The 18,132-nt window shown below is 37.1% G+C and overlaps 1 protein-coding gene across 5 annotated transcripts in view; it reads left to right on the plus strand.

The window, feature by feature from the left end:
- LARP4B (La ribonucleoprotein 4B) overlaps positions 1–18,132 on the plus strand; it is a 61,475-nt gene that overhangs the window by 27,119 nt on the left and 16,224 nt on the right. For 2 of the 5 annotated variants that reach the window (XM_076331889.1, XM_076331891.1), the window contains exons 1-11: positions 412–3,919; positions 5,826–5,973; positions 6,166–6,327; positions 8,560–8,641; positions 9,548–9,684; positions 10,243–10,346; positions 12,154–12,264; positions 12,765–12,818; positions 13,173–13,382; positions 16,587–16,693; positions 17,200–17,454. In XM_076331889.1, coding sequence (XP_076188004.1) covers positions 491–3,919; positions 5,826–5,973; positions 6,166–6,327; positions 8,560–8,641; positions 9,548–9,684; positions 10,243–10,346; positions 12,154–12,264; positions 12,765–12,818; positions 13,173–13,382; positions 16,587–16,693; positions 17,200–17,454 — 4,799 coding nt within the window. In that variant the 5' untranslated portion in view covers positions 412–490. Of the gene's footprint in view, positions 1–411; positions 3,920–5,825; positions 5,974–6,165; positions 6,328–8,559; positions 8,642–9,547; positions 9,685–10,242; positions 10,347–12,153; positions 12,265–12,764; positions 12,819–13,172; positions 13,383–16,586; positions 16,694–17,199; positions 17,455–18,132 lie in introns of those variants that run through there. The other 3 variants (XM_076331892.1, XM_076331893.1, XM_076331890.1) reach the window with 2 other exon arrangements.

Genomic DNA, 18,132 nt, shown 5'->3' on the forward strand with positions numbered 1-18,132 from the left:
GTTTGATCTAATAGCTTCCACTACTTTAGTCTTCAAATCAGATTTAAACATGTGAAGCCAGACTGCATTTATCCTTGTATAGAAAGCGGGAGTTGTATTAAATATGAAGGCAAGCAGTTTTTTGGCACACATGGACATTGTGAAAGATGTCATTTAAATATTTTAATGATTTGGATGAAGGAAACTTCAGGAAATTAAACAATGGAAGTTCATAAGACTTGGTAATACTTGTAAACAGACTGTAATCTCATTAGGAGAATTATTTGGCTTGAAAATTACAGTGCATATGATGAAATACTAAAACATTGCTCCGCAACTGGGATTTGGACTTTGAGTGGCAATGACATATGAACCCCTGCATGGTTTTAAAGTGTGCTATTTTTGGCAGCTGGGTGTTGGCTTGTCTCCTCAGTAGCAGCAGAAAGTTAGTTTAGTGTATAGAGGAAGGTGATTTGCAATGAGAAGACTCCTCTGACACTACTTATTGAACATGGGCTGCTGCTTCAGTAAAGAATTGAGTAACAGCACGAATGAGGAGAAAACCGGCTTGTTACAAAAATCTGTGGAAGAGGAAGCACCAGAGTCAAGGATAAGTAAAACTTCATTTTCAATTTTAGGAACTGTGGAAAGCCAGGATCTGCATACAGTGGGAAGGACGGTTAATGGGGCAGCTGCGATAGTCAGCATTGAATGCGTTCGTAGTGATGATTACATAGCGTCAAATTCTAAATTTGGGTTCTGGGATAGAAAAGCAAAATATCCGTCGTACAAAAGCGTGGAGAATGCTCCACGTGAGAGCTCTAGGAGAGCGTATGACAGACCTTTTAGCTTCTTTAATTCCTTTAGTCACCTCCTGAAGGTCTCTGGTACATATGGAAATGTGCAGAAAAGTGAAGAAAAGAAAGATAGGGTTATTAAAAAAAGAGTACCTAAAAAATCTAATAGTAATGGTCAGCACATGAACAATACAGAAAATATTAATAGTAAAATTAAAAATGAAAATGTAGCTGTAGAAGAGCATTGCTTGTTTGATCATATTTCTACTTCACATGTACCAGACATCCTAGACAAAGGCTTACGGGGTGAAATTTCCTTAAATAGAAATTTTCTGGAGGATTATGCAGTTACATGTGACCATTCAAGGCAGAATGAAACAACAGTACACGTTGAAGACAGCGAGAGTGACAGCCTACAAAAGGTTTCAAGTTCACATAGAGAGATGTCTCCAACATTTTCCTGTCTTGATGTAGACGACAGGCAAAATACAAAAGATAGGGAGTTTTACAGTATTTGTGTTGTAGATGCTGAAGAACTGAGAGGGGATGAAGAGGTGCCAGCTACTGCGCATGAAGAGGCTGCAGCAGACGTAGATAACTCAGCTGTTACCGATGAACGAATGTGCAGCATGGCACGACCTCTAGACACTGGGGAGGAATTTCCAATGCAGCAGTCGGCACAAGTGGAAGCTAAGTTTAATTCACAGAAAGAACTGTTTGAGTATAAAAAAGAGGATAGGTCAAACATGCAGAAAAAGGAAACAAAGGAATATTGTAACATAGACATCCAGTCTTCTTATGATAACTTACTGGCTAACAGGTGTCAGGTGCATAGGTTAAATACTGACAATACAGTAACAGATGGCTTAAGAGCGAAAGTATATGATGAAGTCGTCCCTGAGAATCGACAAGAGGAGGTATATACCATAGGTAATGCTGTCAGTTGGAATGAATCACTCCATAGAGCTTGTGATTCTGTAAAATTTGTAGATGCTGCTGAAGAGGACCAATACAGCCCTAATTCAGAAAACATGAAACACAGTGGTTGTATTTCCAGTGTATTGTTAAACACTGGAATATGTAATTCAGGAAAAATTGAGGGAAGTCATGATTCTGAGATGGTACCATTTGGTTTAAATAGGCATCCCTCAAGTGTTGTAAGGGAAATAAATATTAAACAGATGGCAGAGAACATGAGGGGTAACTTCAAATTATCATTAGAGTTACATGAAATGGGCAATGATTCTTTTTTGGTGAGTCAACGTGTAGAAAAACTTGCTGAAGAAGGCTACTTCCTAAACCCAGAAAGTGAAGTAAACTCAAATCTGGAAAAGAGAACATTTCAAAGAACGTATGGTGATAGCCAAACATTTGCACCTGACTCCAGTGAACATCACAGTGTGTTGGAAGGATTCTTGAAAGATAAAGAGAAATGCACAGGTATAGTTTTGCATAGCTGTGAAGCTTTGAATGTGACTGAAATGCACGAAAACTTGGAAGAAAGTTCTGATTTCCAAACTCAAATTAAGGGTTGCACTGAAAACAAGACATCAACTGAAGTTGCAAACCATAGTGGCATGGAGGAAGATGTCTGTGTGAGTATCATTGAGCTGAAAGGCGACATGCTTGAGGAAGCTGGTTGCTTGAGTGGAACTCGATCATGGGTAAGTGGTGGCACTTTGACATCTCATGAACTACGTAACACAAGTGCAGATGAAATGTTCCTAAAGAAAAACAGCCTAGAATCTCAGATTTCACAAGAGTCATCAGGGAATAAAGGTAAAGTATGCAAATATTCAAATTCAGATAACAAAAATGGTGTCTCTTCTGTGTCTATGGAATGTGAGGATATGAATAAAATGGACATGAACTGTAGACAAGCTGAGGAACACGATGTATGTTCCTTCTGCGCAGTGAAAAATCAATGGAATGCAGGGACTGACTCAGCCACAATAGCTGGGGATATACTAGAATCTGTAAAACAGGCAAAATCTGAAGGTCATCTAAATGAGACAATTGATAACAAGGCAGAAAATGTAAAACAGAATTTGGATGCTAACATTGTTGATCATGATAAAAACATCTTAAATTGCAATAAAGGCTTGACTCAGGATCAGAATACTTACTCTAACTCCACTGTACCTGTAGCTTTGGACAATTGTATGTACAAGAGTGTAAAATTGATAGATGACACTAAAAATCTGAAAGATGCCAGTAATCTCTTACATAAAGCCCGTAATTGTTTACCTTCATTGTGTCAAAATTCATATTCTCACGTGCATAATAAACCAGTGGAAGAGCCTGAGTTATGTCACTGTGCCAGTCCAGAGCCAGAGGTCGGGAACACCCAAGTTTCTCTTGGGCCTTTTACTGAAGTAGGATCAGAAACTCATGAAAAAAGTATGTGTGATGTAAATGAATGTAACCTTCGGGATGGTGAAGTAAAACAGTGTGTCAGCATCCACTCAAAGGAGGAGAACCTCACTGGTTTTAGTATGACAGCTGGCAATCTAGAAGCTTTTGCCATGGGGAATTTAAAGGAGTTAGAAGCCAAGACTACTGAACTGAAAAACACCAGTTACATATTAAATACTCAAATGAATGACTTGACCACAAGTTGGGAACAGATGCAGTCAGATCACAAGATTTTTTCAAACAAAGAGCTTGGAGTTTTTGTTGACCCAAAGCAGGTAGACAAATACGCTGCTACTCCTTCCTATGAAATACACAGTGCCTCTCCTGGTGCCGCAGGATTTCAGCGAGGCAGTGAGCGGTGTGTATTAGATCTGATGCAAGACGTATCAAGTGACCAAGAGCACTCCTATGAACTGGACAGACAAACTCCCCAAGTTGAAATATGGTCGCATTTCATTAGTCTTCAGACTGGCAATGCTGAATGGACAAATCAGCTATTTTCTGACACCGTCAGTGCTGGTAATGGTGAATATCTGATGAGCTTTTTATGGAATAATACAATTTCTAACACTACCGTGAAGAATGACAGACTATGTATAGTTAGTGAAAACTTCCAGGATGAACCTGAAGATTTAACAGGTGCTTCATATGCAGTGGGAAGATACCCGTATCAGCTGCTAGCACCAGAAAACTTTGGTACTTGGGGATGGCAAGATAAAAATGAACTTGTAAGTATTCTGCAGAAGTGATTTGATGTTAAAGCTTAAGGCCAAAGCTAGGAATTGGAATAAGCCAAGTCAAACTGTGGTTTCATTAGATAGTTAACTGTATCATATGCTGTTTTGTCCTGAAGCTGACCACTCTCTCTTTCCTTTGCAAAACCAAATGCTATACAGAATGTAGTAGTTCAAAATGTTGCTGAATATTGACTTTTTTTTTCTTTTTGGTTTTGTTTACCTTGTGTGAAAGTTTAAACGTTGGGCAAAGTATCTTGACTGCAGATTCTCAATTCTAGATGAACTTGAGATGAACACTTCAGTATGTGGAAGGGAAACTTTAAACAGACTGTTAATAGTGCTCTTTACCTTCATATAGGAAGAAATGTTTGTGGATTTCCTGAAATCTTAAAGTTCTTGCTTGGTAGCGATTAGGAAACCTTTTGCTCACTTCCGGAGATGGTCTTCTGAAGTGCTGTAGAAAGGAGTGGCTGCAGGAGAAGCGTGGGGAATGAGCTAGCCTGGATCTTGGCTAGCTGGGGTAAGAAAGAAACAAAGCCGACCTGCGGCAGCTACTGCTCCTCTTCCTTCCCCGCTGAGCAGAGTCAGCGCTTAGTATTGTTCTCCGCACCGACTGCGTTACAGCAGCTGCTCTGACCTTGCCCAGCAGTTGCAGTGCCGGCAGTGGATTGTACTAGAAGCTAAGTTTGCTATGTCCTGGGGGAAGTTTTTGTATTAAAAATGGAAACTGATGGAACTTGCTGTCATCTTTGAATCCTTACTATTCAAGTAGTTATGTCGAACACTTCCACTTATGTCTTTTCTCTGTCATTCAGTAGATGTGTTTAAGTTGAGATTCCTTAGATCTTTTTACCTTCTAGATGTGTTTTCTGTGCACTATGATAATGACTGAGTGCACACGTTTCAGAGTAGTTAAAGCTTCATGGAATTCTGAAGTGCCTGTCTTTAAACTCTATAATGTTCCTAGCATCCTTAAATTCACAAAAGAAATTTTAATAAGCTTTTTTAGTATGTGCTATCATGAGCAATACTCTTTCCCAGTATAATCATCATATTAAAACACACCAAAGATTAAGTTATTCCATACCCAGAATACATGTTTTGCTCAAACATTAGTTAAACAAGAGAAAACTGTCTCATGTTACTATCAAAGTATCATAGATGCTGGCACTGCAGAGACCAATCTTTCTGAAGTGCAAATATAATCATTTATATGATGGTTATATATAACCATATATGACCATTAAATGTGTCCATTTCCAATCCAGGTTAAAGGAGATTGGCCTAAGATGGTTTAACTGGATCTGGTAATTCATTCTTTTTGTCCTGCCTAGGGGAAAACTAACCTAAATTTTTGTTAATGCTCTGTTTTTTCTCTTGAAGTAATGACAGAAGTTGTTATGCACACCTCATTGCTTTCAATTTTCCATAATGCTTCCTTAAAACTGTTACATTTTTATATAAGTCCCCCCAAAAAAACCCTGTGCTTTTGTATTTTCTCAATTTTTTTATGTTATTTCGCAGAAACAGATAACAATATAATCAACATTGAGTTAAATGTGTATTTGAGAACTGCCTGAAGTCTAGGGCAAGTACAGGTTGAGTTAGTCTGTCAAAGGTGAAGAATGAAATGTTTGTTGTAGCTTGCTCTGCTTGGCTAGCCTTTTCTGGTGATTCTTAATCAGGGAAATGAATTCTGTGCTGCACAATTCAGTCGTTTTTGTACCTGAAACGATCATGGGATGGCAATTCAGTTAATACATTCCAATGTGAAAAAAACTTGACAATACAATCTTGAGTTGTACATCTGATACTGTTATTTAAACTGTTCGTATGTACGCACAGATGCGTGCTGTGCATCCACAAAGTGCATAATCAAAGAAATTTCTTTTTGTAGGAGTCAACCAAGGTTTCTGAGTTAAATCCTAATGCAAAGGTGTGGGGAAATCATATGTTACACTTGGAAGCAAGTGGTGCCACTGATGGTAGCGTGAGCAAAACGTGGGAAGAAATACCTGACCAACCTCCAGATTCTTGTAAAGAAGGTATGAGTAAGAATTTCTAGATGTTGCTTAAGCAAAAGGTAAAATTCAGTGCAGAACTTTCTCAATTTTAATTTCCTGTTAAAAAAATGAATGCAAATATGTAAGCAACTCTGCTTCAGATTTAGTTTTAATTATGAAGTTACTGTGATTAGAAGGAATGCTTTTTGAGTGTGTTTGTCATCTCTGCTGCAGGACTGGATGCCAATGGTGATGGCGACAAAAAGCATCAGAATGCAGTGCTGACAGAGCTGCCGGAGCCGTCACCAGCTGTTTCGGTGTCAGACCAGACAGATATGAACCCTTTGGCTCTCGATCATTCTGAGTATGAGTCTATGCATGAAAGCACCCAGACAGGTAAGAGAAAGCTGATACTTGGTTGGACTTGGTTTAAAAAAAGAAAACATATTTTTAGTTGAACAGTGGGCATCCATTAAAAAAAAAAAAGGAAACGCCCCCACTAAACAAACCCCAAACCAAAAAAAAAAATACACCACTTTTGTTGTTCAATATATGCATTCTGTAAACAGACCCCAGAAAATCCTGTCTCTTTTGCTCTCAGGCTTAGACATATTTGGAAACCAGTCTCCTCCTGTTTGAATATAGGCCTTATGAGATACTGCACAGAATCGATCATAAGTTCTGGATATAACTGAGTATTGTTTTCTGAAATGTTATTCTGAATGCAAGTCCCTAGTGTAGGCGTTTACATTTAGATACCTACCTGTCTAAGCTGCATGTTTCTAGTTGGGCCCCAGGTACTGAGGTGAAATTCACATGCCATTTGTGTCTCAAGTAGTAATGTTAATGTGTTGAAAGATCAGTCTTGTACTTAAAATGCTAAAACAAGCAACAACTTTGTCTAACTTCTTTGCATTCTTTTTTAATGAACTCTCATGATTTTTTTCAGTGCAACTGTTAGTAGCTGTAGTCTATACCAGATGGCATGTTTTAAGAAACTTGTGGAAACTAGCATAGAGATTCAGCCATGCTTGTATTTCACTGAAAGGGGCAGAAGGTCTGCAAGGTGCATGTAGGATTACTGCTTGAACTGAGATGAGGGATGGGAAAGAGAGGAAGATGTGCTGAGTGTTTCTTGAGATTCATGAGAGGTCTGCTCCTTGTTCATTGTGCTTAGCTAATTTTATAACATGTATTTAAAATGACCAGTATAGCATCCATAATTAGTTGGAAATCAAGACAATTGAAATCAGACACAGTTGTGGCATCATCCTTGCTTGTGTTGAAAACTGAAAGTTCTCTTTGATCCTTCTACTTAAAGGTACTATTGGGGAATATTAAATAATAACTAACTGGCAAATAGAAAATTATATTAATGGTGCCTCGCACTCTAGAAGGGAACAGTGTTCCTCAGCTTAGTGTTAGAACTTGTCAGCACCTCCTTCAGGTGCCCAAAATAGTTAACTTTTAACAAGAGTCAAACAGTGTTGCAAAGCAGCTGAACAGCAGGAGGGATCTATTCATCTGATGAATAGTAATATAGGTAGTCCCAACTCTGAAATCCGATTTTTATTTTTTTAATTATTATTTTAAAAGATGCATATAACTTTGGTCTCTGCTAGGTTTTAGGCAAGGAAGAAAGAGGAGATGGGAAGGGGACATAGTGGTTAGTACGATATGTGTATTTCTCAGGTGTTGGTATTATCTACATCAGAATAGAACACGTGAAGGACAAAACGGTGGGAGGAAATTAGAAGTTGCTTTAGGAAGAAGAAAGGTTAAGGAGAGCTGAAGAAAAGGATGAAAGTTACTGAAGAAGGGTATAGAGGGTAATAGTTGGTGTGAAATACTTTTTAAAAAAACTAATTTACATTTATGTAACATGTTACTAAATGTTTTGTAAATCTCTAAACATCACACTAATCTTGTGATCTTTAAACAGTTTTCCCACTGACGCAATTAGTTTACCCTCAACTGACTGTAGGATATTGAGTCTAAACTAAAATGAACATGAAATTAGTGTTTTCCATGTGATAATTTTGAAACTTCCAAGTAGAAGAAAAAAATTACTTTCTCTTCCTTAACCAAGAGATTGTTAATTGATCACACATCTGTTGTTAATTGATTGGATATCTGCTGATATTTCATAACTATGTTTTTGAAACTCTCTTTTCTGAATTAGTGTGTTGGGAATTTAGAGTGAGGCCAGAAGTACAAAGTGCCTCCATTACATTGCTTGCTTGCTATATTAGTCAGCTGCATTAGTCAGGGTTTAGTCAGCTAGAAATTGGTTAGTTTCCTAAGACTGGAAGACAGATATACCAGCTAAATCAGTTCAGTATTTACTTTGAGATGTGTTTGTAGCTGCTTTTCTGAAACTGCTTCAAATTTTTATGTATTTGGAGAACAGAGGTTAACAAGTGAAGTCAGATACGGTTTTTCTTTTTTGTCTTAACAAGTGTTCCTGTGCAATTTTGGTGGGTGGTGAATTAAGGCACAACGAACATTTATTGAATTTGAAAATTTGTTACTAGTTATACAGCCAGTAATAGACATGATGGCTTGATTAAAATATCTATTGTGTAATATAGCAGAACTAAATTTAAACTTAAGTATTTTAATTATTAGGTGGAAACGAACAGTTGCAGCCAGAAGGTCAGGAAGATTTACGAGAATTACTGAAAAAAACACTGGAATTCTGCTTATCTAGGTATGTATATACCTAAATGTAGCAAACTGGAGGATAACTAACAAGATCCAGTACCTAACTTGGGATGTATGTTAATATATTTCACAGCTGTCACTTAAAACTGAATGGAAAGGATGAGAATTTGGGGGAAGTAACACACAAATTCCAGAGTATCGTATTGATGTACCTCTTAAAGCTTATGTGAAACTTCTGGGCCTAAAACATAAACTAGCAAATATATTGTTTTGAAGTGAGAGTAGTTAAAAGCAATTACAGATCAGGTGAATTTTTTTGACTGTTACTGGTTTTTTGCAAATTAAAACTGAGTAGGTTAAGCCATTTGGTAAGCTTTGTTTAAGCTAATAGTTTTAAAATTTGCATTGATACAAACTAGTATTTTTGTATGTGCATTTGTAGATCCCTTTATACTTTAAGGATTAATTTAAAAAAAGAAAAAAACCAAAAAATTAAGGGCTCTGAATCATACACATTCCAGTATAGAATGATGCAAGATCATCAGAGCAGTTTACTTGTACTTAATTATTCTCAGTGCTTGTGTCTAGATAAAAACATCCTAAACACGTCTTAATAGCCTAGAACAATTCCTAATCTGTATACTCCTGCATAACCAGTTAGAGTCAGTGGTCATTTGGAGTAATAAACTCCTAACAATATTACATGTTTGTGGGGGTAATGTACTGCCTGAACAGGAAGATGCCAATACTGTTGCATGAAGGAAAAAAAAGACACTTTCATGTTTTCTAGGAAGTGAAATATAGTGGGTGAATGGACTGGGGAGTTGGTGAAATGCTGAAAACAAAATTTAGAATCTGTAGAAGGCAGATTCTTATGTGATGAGTTTTTGTCTCAAGTTTATTGGCAAAAGTTACATCTGTGACATTTCCCCTTTTTTTTTTCTCCCAACAGAGAAAATCTTGCCAGTGACATGTACCTTATATCACAGATGGACAGTGATCAGTATGTGCCAATAATGACAGTAGCAAACCTTGATCATGTCAAGAAACTCAGTACTGATATGGATTTGATTGTTGAAGTGCTGAGATGTAAGTAAAAATCCTTCGATGCTAGAAAGCATTTTGGTTATTGCCGTAGGACTGTTAATCCAGATTTTCACTCTCTCTTCCTTCTTTTGTTATGTATCGCAATAAAATGCCATCCTTTTTCTGTAAAGCACTAAATAGAGCAAGCAGCTTCCAGTTTAGACCATCACAATTATAGGACTGCAGTTTTATCAAAGCTACTTCACATTTTAGGTATTGAGTAATGATCTGTGAGTTCAAATTCTCAGAAAAGGCTACTGGACGTTACCACTAAGGTAAGAATCAAAAAAAGAGCATGACTCAGTATGTGCCTTAGATGAAAAAGCTAATGAATTGGGATATTCTAGGCTGGAAGAGTGTGGAGATTTTAAGGAACATGTCTACTCAGTTTCATATGTCTGAAAGTATCCTCAGTCATCTTCTTGTTTTTTAATGTTCAAAAATATTTTAAGTTTAGCACAAAAAGCTTTGCATTGTAAAACTGTCCACAGCATCTTTCGGTGTTGCAAAGCTATTATGATTGCTGACAGCTGAAGTACATTTTTGTCTTTTCTCTCTTAGCGTTGCCTTTAGTCCAAGTGGATGAGAAGGGAGAAAAAGTTAGGCCAAATCAGAATCGCTGTATTGTGATTTTACGTGAAGTACCTGAATCTACCCCCATTGAAGTAAGTGTTTAATTGTTCGGTAAAGAATGCTTTTCCCTTAGGATTTGGAAGTTAGACTTCTTCCAGATTTCAATAAGTATATCACATTTCTTACTACATTGTTAGTTAATGTCTAACAACGTTTCTAAACCTGAGTTTATTGCGTGTGTTTGGATAATAAATATATTTGATAGAAGCACGTCACTCATGGGAAGACTGTGGTAAAACCTGTAGCTCTGCAGAGGGATGAAAAACTGACAATGCTGTGTTTGGTAGAGACACCATAATTGTCTTGACTCTGGCTTATCTATACGCACTTAGTGCTCAGCTCTTTGGGTAAATAGCAAACAAAGATGAGGGAAGGTAAGTCTTAGAATGGAAGATGCCACTGCTGCACCTTGAAGCTTGTTAGGGTAAAGTACTTAAAGCTTTGCAAACATTTCCATAATGCTGAGGGTAGAGGTGTCAACAAGTTGCTAAGGATCTCCGCTGGCTTGTGGAATGAGTGCGAGAGCGGAGAATTTGATTGTTTGAAAGACATTCAATGCAACTCTGATGTAGCTGGGACTATGACTAATGGAAAGACTAGAAAAAAATGTTTGGGCCATAGATTAAACCATCTTGAATTTTCAAAAAGGAGGAGAAGGCACAGATTCTTGATGATGGGGAGATATTTTAATTTCCCCTCTATTTAATTTTACAAGGAAGAATAAAGATTCTAAAAGAGTTGCTGCTCTTAATAGTCTTCATACAAAAATAAAAAGTACTGCAGATTAAAAATTATAATAGAGGTAAGTGGCCTTAGTAAACAGGAGCATGAAACAATGCTAAAAGGAATTGGAGGGAAGAGGTTAGATATGCTATACACATAGCTTAAAAATATGAGCTGCGTTTAGCTTTCTAAATGAAATGTAACCTTTCAAAGACTGCCTAGCTTTTAATATTATCGTTTGGGGTTTTTTCCCCTGTTATCAGTTTGTCGGGTTGGATATATTAGTACTGGGTGGTCACTCTTAAATGCTTAACAACAACAAAGTTCTGAGGAGTCTTTATTTTCAAAAGAGGTGGTCTGAAGTGAAGCGTTTTATACATTATGTGTTTACATTTGCCAGACTGGAAAATCTATACTTAACCCGACAGATTTAATAGGATACATTTTTCTGGCGTAGCATGGTCAGCAAAGTTACAAAATACTGTAAGGCCTCCCAAGTTGCATTGCTTTTTGATGCTGCTGGCCTCAACTCTGTGACAAAAATAAATAATATGTAAATGGATTAAAACAAATATAAAGTCCAAGGTGTTTTTTCTGTAGAAACTAGCTGATTGTTTTTGAGGTAACATAAACCCTGTTTCAAATATATTAATCTGTAGACACTTGAGTTAAAGGGTATCTCCAGGTTTCTGCTGAAAGGGCAGGGTTTTCCTATCCCGTGCAGTATGCAGGGGTTTTCGTGTGGCGCCATCGTTTTGGGAACAGGGGAGAAATAGACATTTTTCTGCACTTGATGCCAATTTTAAGTGTGTGTCTATGGCCTAAATAGCTTATCTCCCCTGAATTAAAGGGAGCATGCAACTTCTACTTGCAGTATGGCCTTAGATGATGCTTGTTTGAATTCCTTCTAGCTAGCGGGGAGATTGGAGAGAGTTAACGATACTACAGGTGTTCTGAAGTTCTCCGTTCTGTTTTGTACGTCTGAAAGTGCTTTTTATCTTTCTTACCTGGGGTTCCAGAGTTGTGCACTTTAAATTGATGTTTTCTTCTGTCCATCTGTTTGGTTTTTTTTCTCCCACCCTTTTCTCTCCTTCTTATCAAAACCACTTTCCTTAGGAGGTTGAAGCACTTTTCAAAGGAGATAATTTGCCTAAGTTTATCAACTGTGAGTTTGCCTATAATGACAATTGGTTCATCACGTTTGAATCAGAAGCTGATGCACAGCAGGTAACACTATTTTTTTGAAGCATTTTAGAATATAACAATAAACAAGGATGGGATGAGGGTGGATTGACGGGTTGTAAACTGTATTACAAATATGTAACAATTTCAAAAGAAAAATACCCAAACCTCTCAAACCAGTAATGCTTCCACTTAGCTAATATCCTGTTATCAGTACTACTAAACATAACCCTCTAAGAGTTTTATCTTGCTTGCATATCCTGGCTTCCTGGCCAAAGCTATAATTTTTTGTACTAAGAACATTGGTATTTTGGATGACACATTGAAATGCTTCAATCGTAAGAATTTAAATCTTGTTTTAATGCTACTGGAGCATTTCTGCAATAACAACTTAAATCTTGCCAAATGCAGATTACATATGAGGGGTTTTCTTTAATCCAACATTAGCAGACACTGCAAGAATTATTGTTAGGCTTAGCCTGTCAAAACTTAAGTTTCCTTTGTTTAAATTATATTTGATAAATTTTATAATTACTTTTTTAAAGGCTTACAGATACCTTAGAGAAGAAGTGAAAACTTTCCAAGGAAAACCGATTAAGGTAAATAGAGCTTTATGGGTTTTTTGGGGCATGTGTGTATATGTTCTGTTTTTTGTGGGACTCGCTGTGTGTTATAATATAAATTTAAGTTGTCCAATCTCAGCAGCCATTTGACCAGGAGATGGGTTTTGAAATGTAGCACATGCCATTTTACTTCTCCTTTTCCTCCTTTCTGGCAGCAGTATATCCATTCCAGCATCAGGCCAGCAGGGAAGCGTTCAGCTGTTCTGCCTTCCTTGAAGGAGAAAGCAAGTGACTGACAAGTGTCCAGTAAAAGTTTGAGAGCTGCTAGTTTGAACCATCCTGATTTAATTTGAAAGGCTGCTGTAATAAATAATCTAATCTCCTTTGCAGGCAAGGATAAAAGCAAAGGCAATAGCTATAAACACATTTTTGCCAAAGAATGGATATAGACCTCTGGATATGAACCTCTACACGCAGCAGCGTTACACAACATCCTTTTACTTACCTCCAGTATACAGTCCCCATCAGCAGTTTCCATTGTACAGCTTAATTGGCCCACAGACCTGGTCAGCCACGCACAGCTACCTTGACCCTTCGTTGGTAAGTCTCTTGATTATGAAACAGTTGCATTCTTTTCAAAGTTGGTATTCTTTTCTTATGAAGTCTTGGGGTGTAGGAAGCATATGTATCCTGAAGAGGGGGGTTTAAGATACTGATTCTTCTTGAAAAACAGTTCTTCAAAATTCTTCCTGTGGTGCACAAGATTAATTTGAAAATTGCATCTGGTGTCAGACTGCAGTGTGATTCTCTTCTTAACCTTTTAGTTTTTGAGGCAATTCTTTACTAAAGATTATTAATTAACCATTACCAAAAGAAATATTTAGTAAAGACTTTTTAGTAATGGTTAAAAGCCTCTTTAGAAATTAGATCTTCAGAATATGTACGTAAATACCAGAAAAAGCAATTCTGATATGTACTGAATAAACAATGGAATCAGATAAATAAGGATAACTTAGTATCTTGATCTTCCAGCAGCAAAATAAGTTCTAGGTTAACATGCTGAATTACCCTATTCGGCATGTTCTTAAAGCAAAATATTTTCTGTGCAAAAGTGACATCCTTTTTGGCAATAAAAAATAAAATTACTTTTGCTAATTAAAAAAAAATTCACTTTTAAATTGCTTAATTTTTAAAATTTTCTTAAAGGAGCTATTGGTAAGCCTTAGAGCTAGGGTGGTAGTAATAAGTCCTTACATACTCCAGTAGGATATCCGCTGCATCCTGCAATGTTGCTTCCATCTTCTCCTCCATTGTGACAGTCCCATCAGAATTACCTTGACCCCTTGTAGTCTGCCTTTGTTATCCTACAAAAACTAATATGAATATAGTTTTCTGTAATGACTGGGAGACTAAGGTTGTCCTATGTGGAACCTCTTTCTCCCCTCTGTAAATGCTTCTTTACTTTTGGCTAAAAGAAACTAGGGTAGCAATGCTCAAAATTAGAAGCTTTTTAGAGGGTTTTTTGGCAGAGGATTAAAGTGTCCTTGAACAAACTTGAGCAAACTTCTGTGTACTGAACAGCAAGCTAATTAAAAAGTTGGTGTGCTAAACACTGCACACACAGGGAAGGTAGCCAGAGCCCTTGCAGGGGAAGGCTTTTTAAGGGAGATGAAGAATGTGGAGGAGACAAGGTAGCATAGTGAACAATGTTATTCCAGGAGAAAGCCACCTTATTAAGCAGCAGTGAAGTGATTCTTCCTCTAGATAAACCAAGACTGACTATTGCACGGTCTTGCTGTGGCATAGTGAAGTAGTTGGATGGCACTGGTGTAGATGATGTAGATTAATTGGCCACAGGTTCAAGCACAGCATAGTGTGTATCTGCCTTATGTCATCCTGGAACTTTTTGTATTCCAGAAAGCTTACTAGTCCTGGTCTTTGGGGGAAGACATTACAAGTTTGCCAGCATTAAAGATCTCATACCTTTCTTAGTGAAAACAGAAAATTAACTGACAGAGTTTTGCCTCCCACTGTTTTGCAGCATATTGTCATTAGTTAGCTGCATTTTGCGTACATTAGTGTAATATGATGTTTCTTGAACCTTTTATAGGAAGAGCTCTATTTGAATAGAAATGACTTGTGAGGAGAACAGGGACCACGAGGAACGATGACACAGGACTAATTTTCGTGAGACAGGGTTGCAGTTTGCATGTAGAGACTTGTGTGCAAATATAGCAGAAGCTTTTCTCCTCTTCTGCTTTGGCATCAACACTAACTGCTTTGTCTCATCTCTAATTTGAGATTGAATACACCCAGTAGTGTGGGCATACAGTTTTAGTTCTGAAACTAGAATATGGCAACACATGTCCTCAAAATTGTAAAACTACCTACTTCTTCATCAAGTACTTAATAGTATTTAAGAAAAGATCTAGTTTGTCCTGCTTGTTTAAAAAAAAAAAGTGTACTTTTGATGAGCTTTTTGATGACTTCTGTGGAGAAAGCAAAGCTTTTGGTATTATTGGAAAACAAAAATTTCCCTCCAAAAAGGTCACCCATCCTTGTAAAGAAAGAAGGGTGGAATATTGTTAGTGTCCCTTTAAGCAATGAGTTAAACTTGTTTTCCTTTAGTATGTTCAATGTCTTCTCATTATTCAGGTTCAGTAGTTGCTTACTAGCTTTGATTGAATCTTACAGCATTCAAGTTGTAACCATTAAAGCAGAAAGCACTTCAAAGCAGTATTTGAATGAAAATTTGTTCTTAAAATAGCTTTATTAAACTCCTGATGGACTATTTTTGGAGTCTGAGGTAGCATTTGCTGTCATGTGTGCTAGATTAGGCCAACAGTACTTTGGCATGACAGCTTTGGTGTTAAGTTTTTTTCATTTTAATTTTAATTTTTCATTGATTAGTGATTTGCTTTAACTTTTGCAAGAAAGGTTAGACAAGCTTAAAGATACCTTTATAGGAAACAGTCTTAATCCCAGCTGTTTCTCATAATTTCATTAAGTGTAGAAAGAGTGCTACATAGAAGTCTTACTGTTCTGCATTGTAGTTATTTTCAGGGGGAGAAGACAAGCAAGCATTTGCTGTTGCTAATAATAACATTTCCTAAATGAAACTCATTCATACATTCAAACAAAAAAAGAAAAAAGTGTGCTAGTGAGGTTGGAGAAATTACCATGAACATGCTTCAAGTTTTGAGATACCTTGTTAATACAAGACATTGATATGCACCCACCCCCAAAAATCTCTTGCTAATTTTGCTTCTTCGGGCAACAAGACAGTAATTCACATGTAGAATAAGGTGGTAAGATGTGAAAAGAATCAGAGGTCCACTTAACATCCGCTTATTCTCTAGGCTTTATTTAGGTGTCATGTGGAAGATAAGTAGAATGAGGAACTAAAAAGAATTTTTTTTTCTTTTTAGGGAGGGATTCACATACAAATTATAAGAAAAACAATTATAGGCTGTGTAGGTTAGAGACTCTGACGAAGAAGTATCTCTGTACTCTGAAGTCATGCATAGTATGGTGTGAAATAGAAGGAGTGTTACTTAACTTATGGCTAAGAATTTTGGCTCGATGTTTTTCAGTCCTCTTAACAAATTATCAGAACTTGAATATGTGTGGTGGCTGTCTTCTCAAAAAAACTTTTGTAAGTTGGTTACAAAGGCACGGGACAAATGCTCTATTGCTGTTTGAGCCAATCTTTTAAGTACTGCCCTGCATAGAATGACATAAAATACAGGGTTAAGAAAAAATAGTACTCTGTTTATAATTGTGAGCATGCAATATATCCTTTAGGTAACACCATTTCCAAATACTGGATTTATCAATGGGTTCACATCTCCAACCTTCAAGCCTGCTGCTTCTCCATTGACTACACTCAGACAATATCCTCCCAGGAACAGGCAAGTTCAACCATCTTTTAACAGTGTACATACTAATTTATTATCTGGCATGTGGGGTTTTAATCTGCTTATTTTAGTAACACCAGCTAACTTGAAAATACTGGTGAAATTGAACCTGGTGCAAGGTTAAGTGAGGCCAAAGGGCAGATGGTGCTGCTATTGTTAGTGGATGTACTGTTTCTAAATGTAAATGGACTGTCTGAAAGCTGAGAACTTCTGTTCCTTGATTTAGGCTATTCAGATGAAATATTCTGAATGATGGCATGTGATCATCAGGATTATTTTCAGTTTCAAGTAGTTTTTAGTAAAGCCGTAGTTGAAAATAGACAGTGAAAAGGTTAATTTTGATAATTCACATGACCTGTTAAAATGCATATTTATCATTCTTATAAATGAAATATGCAATAAAGGACTAAAGATCTTGCTTCTTCTGAATTCTGTGTGTAGACTTAGGCCTCAGAAGATCTCTCATAGTACGTATGTTGAAATGACTTTTGAATTTATAGGAATCCTAGCAAGTCTCATATACGACATACAATACCCAGTGCAGAAAGGGGACCTGGGCTTCTAGACAGTCCTACAATATTCAACTTTTCTGCTGATCGTTTAATCAATGGCGTCAGGAGTCCACAGACGCGGCAGCCGGGACAGAACAGGACACGGATGCAGAATGCTACTACGAGTTATACCAAGAGGGAAGTAGGAACTGGACGGATGGAACAGACTAGTGTTGACTCGTCTCCTGGATTAGGCAGAGGAAGGTGAGTGTACTCTGTAGTTGTCCTCTGAACAACCTGGTATTGCTGCTTCTAAACTGCTTCTTTTAGTAAAGAGGTATGGTACTGGTACTGTTCTGATTACTATTTTAAACTGAGACTGTCTCTGCTCAAAGCTAAAAATCTTACTTCAGAGAAAGTGCTAAATATACAACAAATGCAAAATGGACTTGCATACTTTCCTACCAAATGAAAATCATTCGTGACAACTAATGAACAATTTACAGCCATAAGATCTAATCCTCTATCCTTCATCTGCTGTAAGAAAGTTTTTGCATATTATTTATTTGAGTTTAATGAAGCAGTTCTGCCCATTCCATTGTTCAGCAGTGAATGTGCACCTGAACCTGTACTAGCAGTGCCCGTTGTCACTTTTTTCAGTTGAAAGATCAGAATTTTGCACAAATTAGACATTTACAACAACAAAGATGATGGATTGGTATGGAGGGAGGAAAAAGGATTACATGCAACTAAGAAAACTATTGTTATGCTATAAAAAACCACTAACCCCCAAAACAAAAAACCCACTTGGGTTTGGCACCAATATTAATGTGAGAATTTAGGAGGCTTATCTTGGAATTTTTTAAATACAGTATAGTTCTAGTAAGTGCTTTATAAAAGTACTGTGCAGCTTTGTTTAACGCTGGCTGTGTTTGTGTCTCC

This window comes from Aptenodytes patagonicus, chromosome 2, assembly GCF_965638725.1.
Source record: "Aptenodytes patagonicus chromosome 2, bAptPat1.pri.cur, whole genome shotgun sequence".
Taxonomy (NCBI): Eukaryota; Metazoa; Chordata; class Aves; order Sphenisciformes; family Spheniscidae; genus Aptenodytes; species Aptenodytes patagonicus.